The sequence below is a fragment of the Rhea americana genome, unplaced genomic scaffold (assembly GCF_003343005.1).
Source record: "Rhea americana isolate MKP2758 unplaced genomic scaffold, rheAme1 scaffold_62, whole genome shotgun sequence".
In the NCBI taxonomy this organism is placed as follows: Eukaryota; Metazoa; Chordata; class Aves; order Rheiformes; family Rheidae; genus Rhea; species Rhea americana.
The window spans coordinates 1863715-1879344 of NW_028186779.1; the positions used below are offsets into that span (position 1 = coordinate 1863715).

The following is a 15630-nucleotide window of genomic DNA, read 5'->3' on the forward strand; positions in this document are numbered from 1 at the left end:
TTTTTAAGTTTTGTTGTTTTCTTTGCAGTATCACTTGTTGAAATACAGAGCAGTTTAACTTAATTTTTGTTTTGAATTTGGAAAACCTGTTCACACTGGTTTACACAAAGATTAGGCATCTGAAAAAATCTGTTCAGTCTTTGTAATTCTTGAACTCATCAAAGTCCAGGTCAGTACAAAACACTGGCTAAATAAATACCAATGTGCCCCTTGACATTGACATCCTTTACATCATTGGTACCTCTGACGTTAGCATCTGTCACAGCACAGGATGGGTACTTGCCTGAGATTATTTTCAAAAAGTARTATCTTTTATCTGTGTTTGTTTTTTGCCTACAACTAGCATGGAATATGCATGGACTATTTAACATCAGAGTATTAACTTCACTCTGAATTACTGTTCCTAGTGTCCTAGAAGAAGATAAACAGGATGTAGACTTTCTGATTAAACAGCGCTGTGAGATAGCAAGTTGTTAGCAATGTAAACCCTGCACCTTTCTCAGTCACCAGCACGTACTGGAAATGTCCCAGGGGATCTACCTAGACAAGACAAAGAAGACAACCATAGATTTTTAAGTAGCTGTTCCTTCAKGGAGGAAGAAGAAATACAACTGGAAGGAAGGTTGCAAAACTAGAGGAGGAAAAGGGGCAGGGTACTTTGTTCAAAATGTTGAAAGTAAAAACTGGCTTACTGAATAGGACCAATGATATGTATAGTCATTCTCCTTTAGACCTATATGAAATGATCCTGAAATGATGGAGTATTCTAAACAATCACTGATCACTCTGAACACTAGAAAAATCTCCCACTACAGAAATTTCTGCTGTTCCTTCTAACATAGTTTTTATACTGAGGCTCAGAGGTTTTAGAAAGCTGTCAGACATAACAATAACAAGGGAAAAAGTGAGTATTATTTAGCCATATACCTATACAAGTGAGAAGTTAATACAGAAATTTCTGGCAAGAAGATATTCAGAAAGGAAAACTAACAAGAAGTGGGAAGTAATCCCTTCTTGAAGGATCAGTCTTGGGACTAACCTCTTGCTCTTTTCCACAGTGCAGAAAGGAAGAATGAGCTAATGAATTGTATCAATAGCACAAATTTTGGAGGTTGTATCYGTACATAGGAGGATATTTCTCCATTCAATTTGCTGTCTTTAGGTAATTAAACTCTTTGAATCCCCTTGTACTCTTTTTGTATGTGTAGACAGATTTTTTCCCCAAAATACCATTTTTGTAAACGTGGTACACATTTGGGGCTTAATCTCAATTAATTCAGTCCAGTGATCAATACCTCAGTTGGAGCTCTACTCTCACAAACCAAATTATTTTCAGAGCATATACTTGCATCTGAAACTGTCAGATACCAGCTAAGGAACAAGAATTCTCCCATGTAAATCCTGTCTGAGTACAAAAGAGAGCTAAGCTGTACTGACCATGTATATTTTAATATGCCTAATGATGAGATTGTCTTTCAGAGAGTTTTATGCCTTCCAGTTCAACATCCCTTTTGCTATTTTCTTTGCACTTTCATAGTGAGACTGCTATTAGATTCTTGGCTGCTGGCAAGAGATTATGTAGAGATAGCATTTAGGATAACTAAAATTTGTCAGCCCAAACCCTTGAAAACGCCCTAGTGTAAGCCTTGCTGTTGTGTTCCATGCTTTTTGTACCTTGAGATGAGTCCTGAGAATTGGTAATCAGTCTTTAAAGTGAAGTCAGTTCAAATACAGTGTCTGCCTATTAATGTTAGTTCTTTAGAGCATTTGTCTTCCCACATGATAAAAACCAAAAGCTGTTAACCCAGAGCCCTTTTAATTAAAAAAAATAAAAAAAGTTCTAGGGAGGTTACTGTGCATAAGTTGTTGTGGGATTTGAAATTCAGACAGTCTGTCTCCCTCTCCCCCACCTCATAAAATATAACCCAAATTATTGAATTTTGAGGAATAATTCATGTCCTATTTCTTCAGCTCTGTGGAACTGAGATAGCTTTAYTTTGGGAAAGTGCTTGACTCCTAATTGTGTCACGGCATTGAAGTTGAGTGCCAAAGATAAGTATTAGTTCTAAGTAATTGTCTAATTATTAGTTTACCTTTGCACACTTCTATATGTGTAAGCATAATTATAGTGTTTTAGAGACATTACAGTTCTTTCAGTCTCCATGCAAAGAGCCATCAAGTCAATGAAGAAGACCATCATCAACAGCTCTGGGCAGCGGCTTATGCTGTCCCTGATTAGAAGCATGTGTTTCACTTCTGTCGGAGGTGGTTTCTGTTCCAATGCTCTTAATTTCCCTTGTGTGAGCTATGTCTTCTCTTCATACATAAGTGCACACATATATAACAGTRATTTCTGTTTACACACAACTTCCTGAGAAAAACAAGGTAACATAATCAGCCCTTTTATTAGGTTAGGATCCAAAAGGGCCTAATCAGCTTGGCAGACAAAAGATTTTTCACAGTAGCGATTGTAGAGTGAGTCTGACCGTCAATTAAAACTACTCTCTTCGAGCCTTTCTTTTTCAAATAAGGAAGGACACAAAAGGGGAATTTCAGAGAAGATCCAAAAATAGCAGGTGGCTGTCACTGCTGTGCCGTGCTCACTTTTAATCATCAGACTGGAGAAATAACATGTCTGGGTTGCACAGGGATGTACAAATCTAGGTTTACTACTTAATGCCAGAAATGAGAGATTGGGGTTGCATATATGAGACATATARCTCCTGACAGGCCTTTGTGCCTTAGTTTTCCCACACAACATACTTGCATTTTCTCTTGATTATTTACAAATTTTAAAAGATTTTGATGATTTTCTGGTAAAGGTGTTGTAATGATGTGTCTTTAATTATGCTTTCTGACCTATGGGTGAATATCTAATGTGTGTGTTTTCATTCATCAAAGACTATTTGGTAATAAATTCAAAGACTTTTCTCCCATACAGTCACTGAGAGTTTATCCAGCAAACATAATGTCAGTTGTGATGTTTGGTCTTTTTCCTTTGAGAGGTTTTTGTTTTGGTTTGGTTTTGGGTTTTTTTTTTTTTGAGTTTTGGGGGAACGTTTGGTTTGGTTTAGTTTTTTGATTGCTGTTGGTTATTGTCTTTGGTCTCCTGCTTTTCACTTTGTTATAGGTGGAAAAGAAAGTATCTTAGCTTGCTTTCTTTGCTATTGGTCTGTGTGGACACAGACTCATGTTTTGTTTGTAGTAATTCTCACTGTTTCATGAACAACAGACTCTTTTTTTGGAATGTGGTAACCTATTAGTGGAGAACTCTTTCATTGCTGCTATCTCAATGTCAAATATGTGATATAAAAAAAGCTATCCTCCATGAGAAGCCACATGCTGCCTCATTAAAAACAAAAAGAGGAAACATTTTATTTACTTTGAAAAACACTATATCAAAATAGAAAAGGGGGAAGGGAGGAGAGGCTGCAGCTGTTGCAGTCAAAGTTTCAACTTCAGAGCTCCTTTTTAATGCTTGTCAAATTTGACAAGTTCATGTAGCTTCTGGTTTGTGGAGGTTTGCATATATTTACATATATTTACTGATTGTATTTCATGTCACCAGACAATACTTGTTTAATTAATCAAGTGGTATATATAGTTAGAAAGAMGTGATGGTCAAAAGCTGACATCCTGTGTTCATTTTTTTTAATAATGGGGCTTTCACTTGAGTATGATCCTCAGTTATTTGACTTCCAGTGCATACACTTCATCATGATTAATAAATTGCTTTAGTTAATCTGAGTGGCACTTAATGTGCAATTAGACAAGTCGAATCATCAGCCACCCCAGAGAAAAGAGCCAAGCAATCTGTACAGTATTAACTTTACATTGATGCCAAGCGATTAGCCAAAGTTGGAGTCAAAAAACTGGAAGGAAAATGTATTTCACTTAATTATATGTTTTTTGGCCATTTAAATATCCAAAATCTTTTTCTAATTTTAACCAATTACATTCGTTTTGTTCTCTAATATAAAATTCAAAAGACAATTCATATAATCAAACTAATCTAAAAGGAAACTATTCAATAGTTGTTGTTCAGCACTGTTTGAAACTCTCAAAAAAGGGTTCGAYTGATAAATTTCCTGCTGATTTGTAGTTCATAAAGATTTACCAGTTCCATGGTTCAATGTGCACCATGGTTTTGGTCCCACCTTACTAAATCAATCTCCACTAACTTAGGGCCTATGGGAATGTATGCATTTTTTAGGCCTATCAGCTGCTCAAGCGAGGTCTCATGCTCACGGTCTTGTTCTCTCTTTCTTTCTCTCGCTCCTTTTCGCTTTCTCCAATCCTATCCTTTAAAATATTTTCAGAGATCTCATGAGTCATATTAGTCTGCTCACACGCAGACTTCCATTCTAGAAGAGTTATTTTGGATCATTTGTGAAACTCTTGGACAAAAATAGAGAGAACCATTTTCAGTGGGTAACTATTGTTCCAGCAGGGATGGTTTCCAAGACTAGTTTTCTTCTTTCTGACACTAATTGAATGTCCTGGTGTCACAGTGCCACCCCCCTAATACTGATGAAGTGATAGAGCATAATGACTCTCATCTGTTAAACTTGTCTGGTTTTGCATCCACATGTCTGCCTCCTTGGCTAGGCCTGACCTAAGATGCAAAGTCAGACCCATTGCCTGTTTTTACTTTCTGTCCATCAGTGCCTCATCTAGAACAGCACTTTGAATCTGTGTATGTTTCTCCTATGGTGTTTTTCAGTATCAGCTGCATCGAGTGCWGTTCAGACTGTAAATACTTATGTGCATATTTGAGTATGAAAACATTCAACTGGCTGGAGCTAATATCTGAATAATGTGGTGGCTATGGGTTATTATCCAAATGGACAGAGGCAGAGGAAGACTSCAGAGAGAAAAAATGGCTGAAAAAATTCCCTGGGGCCAGAAATTGGCCCTGAAAAGAAGAGAGAAGCTCTTTGCTGCCAGTTGACCTCTTCAGGCTTTCTGAGGTGAAAATACTGCATGTTGCATAATCATGCAGTGCAAATATGAGAAAGGGCTGATAGAAATTATTTTGTTCAGCCTCCAAAAAAGAAGATGAACAGGAGATGGAATGCACTCAGGAATACAGAGGGAGCTATACCACTCTCCATCGTCTTTGAAAGCTCATGGAGAACAGTAGAGGTGTCTGAGGACTGGAATAAACCTAATGTCACTCCAGTTTTCAAAAAGAGCAAGAAGAAAAGRACCCAGGGAACTACAGGCCAGTTAACCTCACCTCAGTCCCCTGGAAAAGTGATGTAACAGCTCATCCTGGATGCCATCTCTTAGCATGTGAAAGGTAAGAGGGTGATCAGCAGTAGTCAGTGGATTCACCAGGGGGAAATCATGCTTAACCAATCCGATAATCTTCTGTGACGGCATGACTGGCTGGGTAGATGARGGGAGAGCAGCGTATGTTGTCTACCCTGACTTTAGCTTTCGACACTGTCTCTCATAATAACATCCTCATAGGTAAGCTCAGSAAGTGCAGGCTAGATGAGTGGACAGTGAGGTGGATTGAGAACTGGCTGAAAGGCAGAGCTCAGAGGGTCGTCGTCAGTGGCACAGAGTCTGGTTGGATTCCCGTGGCTTACAGTACTGAGTCCTGTTCTGTTCAACTTACTCATCAGTGATGTGGATGAAGGGACAGGGTGCCTCAGCAAGTTTGCTGAKGATACCAAGCTGGGAGGAGCGGCTGATACACCTGAGGGCTGTGCTGCCATTCAGRGAGACCTGGACAGGCTGGAGAGCTGGGCAGAGAGGAACCTCATGAAGTACAGGGTCCTACACCTATAGAGTATAACTCCATGCACCAGTACAAGCTGGGGGCTGACCTGCTGGAAAGCAGCTCTGCAGAGAAGGACCTGGGAGTGCTGGTAGAGACAACAAGTTGACTATGAGCCAGCAATGTACTCCTGTGGCCAAGAAGGCTAATGGTATCCAGAGGTGCATTAGGAAGAGTGTTGCCAGCAAGTGGAGGGAGGTGATCCTGCCCCTCTAGTCAGCCCTGGGGAGGCCATATCTCGAGTACTGTGTCCAGTTCTGTGCTTCCCAGTACAAGAGAGACATGGAGCTACTGGAGAGAGTCCAGCAGAGGGCTACAAAGATGACTGGGGGACTGCAGCCTCTTCCCTATGAGTGAAGGCTGCAAGAGCTGGGCCTGTTTAGCCTGGAGAAGAGAAGACTGTGAGGGTGGGGGTATCTTACCAATGTCTACAAGTACCTAAAGGAAGGGTGTCGGGAGGATGGGGCCAGACTCTTTTCAGTGGTGCCATGGACAACGGGCAGAAACTGAAACACAGGAAGTTCCATCTGAATGAGGAAAAAACTTTCTTGTGAGGGTGACAGAGCCCTGGAACAGGTTGTCTGGAGAAGAGAGGTTGTGGAGTCTCCTTCTCTGGAGATACTCAAAACTGGATGCAGTTCCAGACAACATGCTGTAGGTGGCCCTGCTTGAGCAGGGGATTTGGTTTAGATGATCTCCAGAGGTCCCTTCCAACCTCGATCATTCTGTAATTCTGTGAGATTGCTGTCTTCAACTAGCTGATGGGAGAGTWTAAAGAAAAGAGCACTAGATTCTTCATAAAGGCACCCAGGGATAGGAAAAGAGGCAATAATTACAATTTGCAGCACAAGAAATTCTAATTTGACCCTGTGAAAAAAAAACAAACATGAAGGTGGTGAAGCTCTAGAGCAGGTCACCCAGAGAAACTGAGAAATCTCCAACCTGAGAGATCCTCAAAACTGCACTGGACGGAGCCCTGAGCAGCCTAATCTAATCTAGACCTACTTTGAGCAGGAGGTTGGACCAGATGATTTTTAAAAGTCCCTTCCAGAGGAGATGGTTCTGTGGATCTATAGCTGTTACTTAGTAGGTCTGTAAAGTATTAGTATTGTCTGTGTGCACTACTGCTCTGGATGGTTAGAGGGCAGGTGGGGTTAAGAGAAAGGAGAGCATTTAGAAATAAAAGTTAATTTATACAACTTCTTTAAAATTTGCTGCTTATYTGTGCCGTGGTTTTGGGAGTCTCTATAAATTGTCTCGTCGCTTCTCTTTTAACTTCCAGCTATGTGTTTTTCCTGTGTCTGCTATTAGCACTATACATAAGTGCATCTGTGTTGAGATGGCTACTTCAGAGTTGAGCCTCAGTCCAGTAGGAATTGTTAAACACAAGCTAAACTGGATGTCACTGGTATATTCTGTGAGCACAGTGGGACACATGCTTCAAAAGAGAGACTTGAATGACTTGCCATAGTAGGGTCTTGGAAACAGAGTGCAAATTAGAATATTGTCTATTGTAATTATATCCTCATGTCTCTAACGATTAGAGAAAAAACAATCATGACTATCTTCTAATAAGAGATTAATAAGGACATGGGGGAGTGGACATCTACACAGTTTTCTTCAAACACACAACATGCTGTGATGCATAATATTTCTAAAAATGGGAGAAGCACTGAGATGTTCAGATTGACGTTTCAATGCCTGTCTGATTTCAGTGTCTGTCTGAAATACGGGATTYAATAATCCTATTATGTGTGTCTGGCACACTCCTTCTTCTTTAGCAGTGAGGCTCCTATAACTGCTAWAATGAGACAGAACAGCCAAAGCCTAATTCTGTGGTGGCTCATCCTATCATTCAGCAAAGTTATATTGTTATCAGATGCAATCTATTGTTTTCTTTCCTGCTGTGTGGTATTGATTTTTCTAACCTTTCTTAATGTTAAATTTGCTTGGCTTTTTAACTTTCTTACCAAAGGTTAACACTATTAAGTTGAGCAGGTATCTATAAAACTGCAAGCATTATTACTTATCTTGCAATTATTATAGTGTCCTTTGATTAAATCCTGGTTACACTGGTAAACTGTGTCTCGAAGATTTTTCTGTTATTTGTGAATAATATACCAAAGATTGAGAAGAATTGCAGTTGAATTGCTGCCCAATACTGTGAGAAATAGTTGTTTAAAATGCTAGATTTGATATATCAAGAGCAACAGATTTGTCTAAAAACCTCTTACCATCAGTGAACATGAACTGCACAGGCTTTCCAGCAAGGTCATGAAGCAGATGCAGGAAGGTCTGAGCGCTGCTGCCAGTCCTCTTCCCCAGAGCATTCTACCCAGGCCAGTTAGTTTAGCATCATGGCACCAGGAACAGAGCAAGTGATGGCTATCAGTTCCAGAACTGATGATCTGTTTGTTGTGGAAAGGGAATGAGGTACTGCAGATTAATTTGAAGGATTTGGTGGCTTTAACAATGATAATCTGTCAGCTTTTTTTCAGTATGATATGCAGTGGGACTTGCATAAAGTGTCAAAGCTGCAGACAGMGAGTTTTAGGTTACCACTATTAAGTCGGGGATCATTTTTTTTGCTGCCGCTCTTACAGAATCATCATGGTATCAGTATCATAGATACAGTAACCTGCCTTTATAATAGTGCATCTGTCATCCCATTTATAAGTTTAGAAGATCAGGTTTCTGTGGTCTGTCTTTGAGGCCTTTCTTTGTAAATACATGCGAAAGACTCCCTGCCTGTTCAAGGTAGGCTTGAACATATTATGTCTGAAGGATGAGGATTTTAGGATGTGGTGCATCACAGCTGTCCTCACGAGCTGCGGTAAATCATTTACAATGCTCTTTAGCCACCATGTTGAAGCTATCTCTCCTCAGTAGTGCATCACAGTTGCTCTGAGATATTTGTCATCCACGAACATCTTGAGAAGCTAGAGAAGGGCTAACGTCACATGAAGTACTGTTAACAGTAGAAAGCATGAAATAGAAGCTGTTGTAGATCCTCGCTTTAAAACCCCCAGATAGCTGAGTAAGTTTAGTCTTCTGTGGGTGGAATGCAGAACTGCAGTCTACCTGCAGCTGCCAAAAGCTGACTGTCCAAGGAGGAGATCAGACTTGCTAGTGACTGCAGGAAAGAATATTTCAGAAGTACTGAGAGGAGTTTATTATTTATAAATTGGTACCTATAAACGACTCACTTTGCCAGCACTGTGGAGCCAAGGAATAGTCCTGGCACAAGATAGAAGAACACCCTTTTTTACTATTAATTCAAGAGCTAATAACTCAAGTTCTCTCTCTTCTTCCATGCTCAGCAGTAGCTGTCCTTGCCATTGATTTAGTCTTCATCATCAGTCTTCTGTCATGTTCTCTTGCTGTTCAAAGGCTGATCGTGAAGGTCCGAGGAGGTTCTGTTTATCTGTAGTTTCTCAAAGCTTAATCTCTTTTGCCACTATTAATGCCAATTATGAGGCTGCCTGAGAGCACTCAGTTCTTAGTGAATGAAACATCTTTCCATGTAGAGTGGGCTTTGATTAACACATTTCCCTCAGTAGTTTTCAGGCCTCTCCACCCCTGCACCTTTCTTGGGCTCCCTTGCTGTCTCAGACTGGCCCTACAGAACATGTGTTCCTTACAGAATCTGAATGGCTTGTTCCCCTTCTCTCCTTGCTAATTTTATGTTTCAGCCATGGCTGGTGAAAAGAAGAGTGGAGACCAGGCCAGTCTTCAAATCTCCTGACACTTACCAGTGACTTCAGGTCTCCAGCTGCATTTTCCCTAGCCTCATCGTGGTGGCAGCAGCAGTGTTTCTGCAGGCGAAGTCATTGATTGCATATGTTGATGCAGGTATATCATGTCTCCCCTTGGCAGGCCTGCTACTACTACCTGAAAAGGCATTTAGAGCAGTATCAGGTACTGGAAAGGCTCCAACTTTACTTGTGAACAGTTTTCCTTTCAGAAGATTTTGAGGAGGAAGAAGAGTTATATAAGGAATAAGAGGGATGATATTTTYTCCTGTCTTACCTCTTTCTCTTCATCTGTATCTTCTACAGCATGACAGATTTGTTTCTATATGCATTCTGGCTGTGCAGGGAGCATTTCGGTGATAGTATGTGTCTTCCAATTGGAGAGTCATTATCTTGTTGTTTGCGATCCACTAAATGCTATCCATGCAACTGATCTGGGAAATTCTATCTTCTATATCTTTGTTCTAATCACTGAGGTAGAGGTAGCTTGAAAGTTTGAGGATTTTTTGAATTAACAATGTAATATAGTTTATACACATATGCATACATGCAAAGATTCTGTACTCTTTTTTTTTTTTTTTTGGTATCAGTTGTTACTGTGTATTGCAGGAACATAAAATATGTCAGATAAAGACAAAGCTARGAAGCTTTTAAAGGTGCCTTGAAGTGGTAGGAAAGGTAAATCCAGCTTGTGTGGTTCTTACTRTAATTTACAATGTTGCATGGGTATTTTTTTATCCTGGAAACYTCTTTCAATAGTGACTTTATGTGGTAGGTGTACTTCACTTTTGCTTACTCARCTCATTATCAGAGGCTTAGGAATTGCTTTTGCTCTGAATGAAAAAGTCTGAACTGCTTTCTTCATTTTAACATTCTCTCATTTGTATTACTGCACTGCAAGAAGATTGTTATTATATTACTGCAAATTAACTAACACAACTTTACTAGTTCCAGGAGGCTTGACATTTTTATATTATGTTTCAATACGTATAGCAAAAATGTAATCACTATAGAACCAGAGAGGACAGACAGTCATTTTCCTAAAACCTGATCCCAGAAGTTACTCAWCACCCAGAACTCATCATGTAAGAATTTGTCAGTCCAGCAGACCATCGTAGAAAATACTTATCCAAACCAACGAATGTACTTTTTGGGTTGGGAGATCTAATCCTGTGCCTATCTAACATCTATTTCTTAATAATTTGTTCAGCTAGGCTCCCTAAGGATAACAGTYTTTTACTTAATTTTGTGTCTCGATGTGAAGACTTTAAGAATTGTTAACTGCAGTTAATATCACCAAAGTTCTTGAAACTGAAAGATGACAAATGTTACACTTTTCTCTCTGTTTTATTGCTTCTTCACTAGGGATGTGAGTTCATAGAGACCATGGATCAGGACCTCACAGACTTCACCAAGTGCCTTCAGATACTTCAAAAAAARATAGAAAAGAACAGTCTCCAGGTAAAAAGCACCTCATCTTTGTCTCTGCTTGTTAGTGATTGCTCTTCTTTTTAACGTGCCTTGGTTTATTTTTTAAGTTTGCACTGAAATCATTTTCTGTGGCCTTGCTGTTCTGACGTTTTGCCAGATTTACAGCACACCTTGTAAACACTGATGCTTTTGCTAAAAGGAATTGCCCAGTGTGTCAACAAGCAAACACTGGCTTTCTTAAAAGGCAGCTTGTATTGATTTTTGTTAATGAATTAGCCAAAGTGCTGCAGAGCTGTTGTGGCTGATGTTCAAGGCAAGAATCCCATTTTGGCATGCAAATATATTTTCAAGTCTTGGCATACTGAGCTTTGATGTTCAACTCTTCTCCTCCTCTCCCAAAGGTGAGAAGGGAGGGGAGGGATTTTATCCTGCCAGAATTACATATGGTGATCCTTATGGTGAGGCAACCCTTTCTGCAAAAGATTCATCTGGAATCAGTGGGAACCTTTGCAGAGTAAGCAGTGGACTAAACTTGAAAGGAGTCATATGGAATTTTCAGCTATTTATTTCACTGGAAAGGCAGAGGAGACAGCATTCCTCTTCCCCTTTTATTCCTTTTTTTGGGGCACCTACGTGCCTAGTCTCTCAGAGGTGTCAAATTAAAATCTATTGGGCAGGGGAATTTTTGACATTATGAATCAGTGGCAGATATGCTCTTGACATTGCTGCCCTTTCCTAAGAGGCGAATTCTCTCTGAAGGGCTGAGTCTCTCCTCTTTACCTCTGGATGAAAGGAATTGAGAAGATGCGTTTACTGCATCTCATCTTAACAACAGCGAGGGCAAGAACCTTCTAAGAGAACAAAGACAGCAACACAAGATGTAAGGAGGCATATAAACCTCCTCCTTTCCTATTTTTACTGTAGCAGGATAGGAAAATTGACCGAATTTCTGAGATGACTTGCTCTCCCACAAGGCAGCAAGCGTTGGAAATGCCTTTACCCTCTCCTCCGTCCAGGGAGACACATAATTAACCAGTTTTTGCTTAAGCTATTTTGAAATGTCTTCTAAAGGTGATGTATATCTATAGGAAACTTTAAAATGATGACCTACAGTASCCATCTTTTTCGCTTCCTCTCTCTCTTAACCCTCAGTATATACTGCTTTTTGTCAATTTTCTTCCCCAACGCTAAAGACAGGGATGGGGGGGGTTTCTCCATATCACAGCTCTTTTCTGTCTGACTGTGACCACAGGCTCTTTATATAGTAGTTTGAGGGGGAAGGGACTTGGCTTTTCCCTTTCTGCGGTTTGTCATCACAAGAGCACRCATGGCTTTCTTGCTATCTAGGACAGGAATGATAAGGACTGCTATTAGAACAGATGAGATTTGTTTTGACTATACAAGTAAGGTGTTTCCCCTCTTAAAGGAATTTCACTTAAAATAACAAAGAACTTGAGTGTTTCCTGGCTTCATTTCATTATCAGATCCCACCTGTTGCTATAGAGGGATTTTTTTTTTAAAGATATCACAAGAGATTTTTACAATGAATAATTAAAATGAGAACACTGGGAACCTGACATCTACAGATGTGTTTCAAGAATGAGTAGCCTATTTGTAAGTTTTTGAATTCTTTGATTTCTCTCCTAGGTAAAGCCATGTGATAAGTTGGGTAAAGAATATTGTACTGTAATCGCTGATGAGTAAAAACCTAAAWGTATTTGCAGTAATTATGTAGAGTTCATGCTAGTGCATTAAACATAAAATTTCAGTTTAGTTATATTTTCATGCTGTTACATCTAATAAGTAGTTGGGGTACCTGATTTAAATGCAGTCTAATTTTTTTCAGAGGTGCAAAAAACAAAYCAGATATGTCTTCTGTAACATAAGTACCGTGTTTATTACATGCTAGTTGTTTCTTGTTTCTGATGTCTGTTCCATGAAACACAGTAGGATGCCATCAGTTGATTCATGCAGGCTAGCTAAAGTATACGTTTGTATTTTCACTCTTCTGCATTTTCTGACATAAGGGGTTTCAAGAAGTTAATGATTCAGTTTAAGCAAATGATATCAAAAGAATAAGCAAATAGAATCCAAAACTGTGCCAGTATTAGTTTTGGTTCAAATTTGCCCCTTATTCAAAAGCACTAAATATAATTCTTAGTAGGAGGCATGTTCCAGTGATGTTAAGCTTGTTACCCTGATCTCCAAGATTTTGAGCACTTGCAACATTTACTGGCCTTAATTTATGGATGAAACCACTTGACTCCTCTGAAACTCTAGCATCTTTAAGTGTCTAATTTTAGGCATATCTACTGAAAATATTTTGACATAAAAGAGCTAAGTRGTAGGAAAACAGACTCTTGAAGCCACAAAATTAAACTTCAGAGGAGAGAAGAAAGCATTTAATTCTGTGGTCACATAGGAAATACATGAGGTAGAGGAGAAAGGAAGGTCTGAACACCTGAAATGAAGGAAGAAGTTCTTCATTTGCATTTCAATTTTTGGCCTAAAGTAGAAATTTGCATGTTGTGCTGTGGATTTTTTTGTTTGTTTGTTTCAGAACAAATATCATTAAAACTTTTAACTGAGAGTATTAATTAGATGGAAAATGTCTTCCTGGTTCCAAGTAAAAAATATATATCTCTAGTTTTGATTTTACCCTCTCTATCTGGCCTATTCAGAACACTAGTGAAAGAGTAATATGTCAAAGAAACACTACAAATCTATTTCTCCATGATTTACAGCTGAAGTTACTAAACAAGGAAAGTATTCCTTTAGTATCTTTCAACTATTTTGATTTTATGACCAGCCTGCGTTGTTGCTCTTTCTGAGTAGCAATATGTTAAGCTAGGGAATTAATTAGACTCAGTGTATACTCTTATTCTATAATCTTGTGGCATAGTGTGTCTGGATGAAGTTTAACTTGGAGGAGCCAAAGTATTTAGAAARCAAGTTCCTCAATTGGCTAGAGAATAAATTATTCTTTATCTGCTGCACCAGCAGATAAACTTCTACTCTTATCTGTCAGGCACCTCAGTGGAAGTTCTATGTGAGGGAGGTTTTGAGCTCCCTTGGAAGCATGGGGCAATATTTTGTTCCAAAGGAATTAAGTTTATGCAGTCCTCTTCCATTTTTTTCTGCACTTCCAACCTCCTCCTTTTCCTTCTTGCTCACCCAAATAGCTTTTGAACAAATAACTTTTGAACAAAGGAATAGGGTTCTGAAAGATAATTGCGTCCTACAGATTTCTTGGATGCAGTAACCTAGGTGGGAGGAAAGGTAAGACAGACATTCAGTGCCTCCCCCTGAGGAGGAGGCTGCAAAGTTGGTTTGTATTTTACTCATTGTTGGACAATCCAGTTTGGGCAGAGGCCTTAGAAATGCCTCTAGCACAGGGAAGGGTACAGTTAGAATTGACTGTCAACCATGAGAGACAAAACTGGGAGAAATGACATCTTGTTAGTTCTTGAAATACTTGTTTGATAAYAACAGTAATTCTGTCTTAAGTCTTAAAGAAAAAATCTTAGAATAGATTCTGAATCCTCAGGGTCATTGTTTTCCAATTTACATTGCTTACGGGGGTATCACATTTTGCTTGCATAGGCAAGTCATGCGGAAAGCAGTATTGGGGTCAATTTGTGATTTTTGAGCCACCTAATTACATGTATTTATAATTGCATACTGCAGTGAATGTTAGAATAAGAAATACCCTTTAGTTTTGCAATCTAGAAGCAGTCCTATTTTTCCCTCCTCAYAGTCCTAATTCATTTGTGAATTGAATTGTATTGGGTAGGTGAAGGAGTGAAGTACCACCAAAGAACTGGATTCCTGATGTTTGTTTTAAACTTAAAAACTGTTAGATATTCCTCTTTCTCCTTCTTCATGACTGTGAGTATGTATGTATGTATGAACATGCATGCACACACACATATGTGTGTATAAACATATACATTTACTGGCATGTATTTCCTTTACGGTGTTTATGATCTATTAAACACTTAGATGTGCATATTTTACTTTACTACTTTAATCACTATTTTATCTGTTCTGCAGTTTTCTGAGTGCTTTCCTTTCTTCAATACAARACTTTCAAGTAAACTTATTTACAGTAATTTCTCTCCAAAGCTACTTTCTAGTCTCAATTTTCTCTCACACAACCTTTTTCAAGAAACTTTCTGAAGAATGATAGAGTTGCTTATAGTATTGCTCATTTGGAGATCAATATATCTTGCATTAAAAGGGAAGATTATCTGTGTTTTGCAGATCAGAAAGCAGAAGGACAGAAGTGCCTTGTCCAGTCTCCCAGCATGCAAATGGTACAATTGTGAATGATCCTTCAAACTCTCAATCCTGATCAAATGTTCTTTCTATAATACTGTCCCTAGTCTGACTCATAGGCAGCTCATAGCAGCTCAGTCCAATTAGAAGTGTCTGTTTATAAATTACACAACTTCAAGGAGAATCCTCATACCGTAATAGTAGATTTAATCCATTATCTTTATCTCAGAGGTACAAACTGTGCTTTCTTTAACTGTTTCATCTAAAATACCATTTAGTCTTAAAACTAAGCTCTGGGACTTTTCATTTAACTTTATTATCTTCTCTACTTAAAAAAAGTTACAGCAGCTCATTTGCTTATATGGCTGCAAATACAAAAAA

The 15630-nt window shown here is 38.9% G+C and overlaps 1 protein-coding gene across 7 annotated transcripts in view; it reads left to right on the forward strand.

Moving 5' to 3' along the window:
* The window catches only part of TPK1 (thiamin pyrophosphokinase 1), a 308411-nt gene that overhangs the window by 172764 nt on the left and 120017 nt on the right, over nucleotides 1-15630 (forward strand). For all 7 annotated transcript variants that reach the window (XM_085320245.1, XM_085320251.1, XM_085320246.1 and 4 more), the window contains one exon: nucleotides 10906-11001. In XM_085320245.1, the coding sequence (XP_085176371.1) occupies nucleotides 10906-11001 (96 nt within the window). The remainder of the gene's footprint in view (nucleotides 1-10905; nucleotides 11002-15630) is intronic.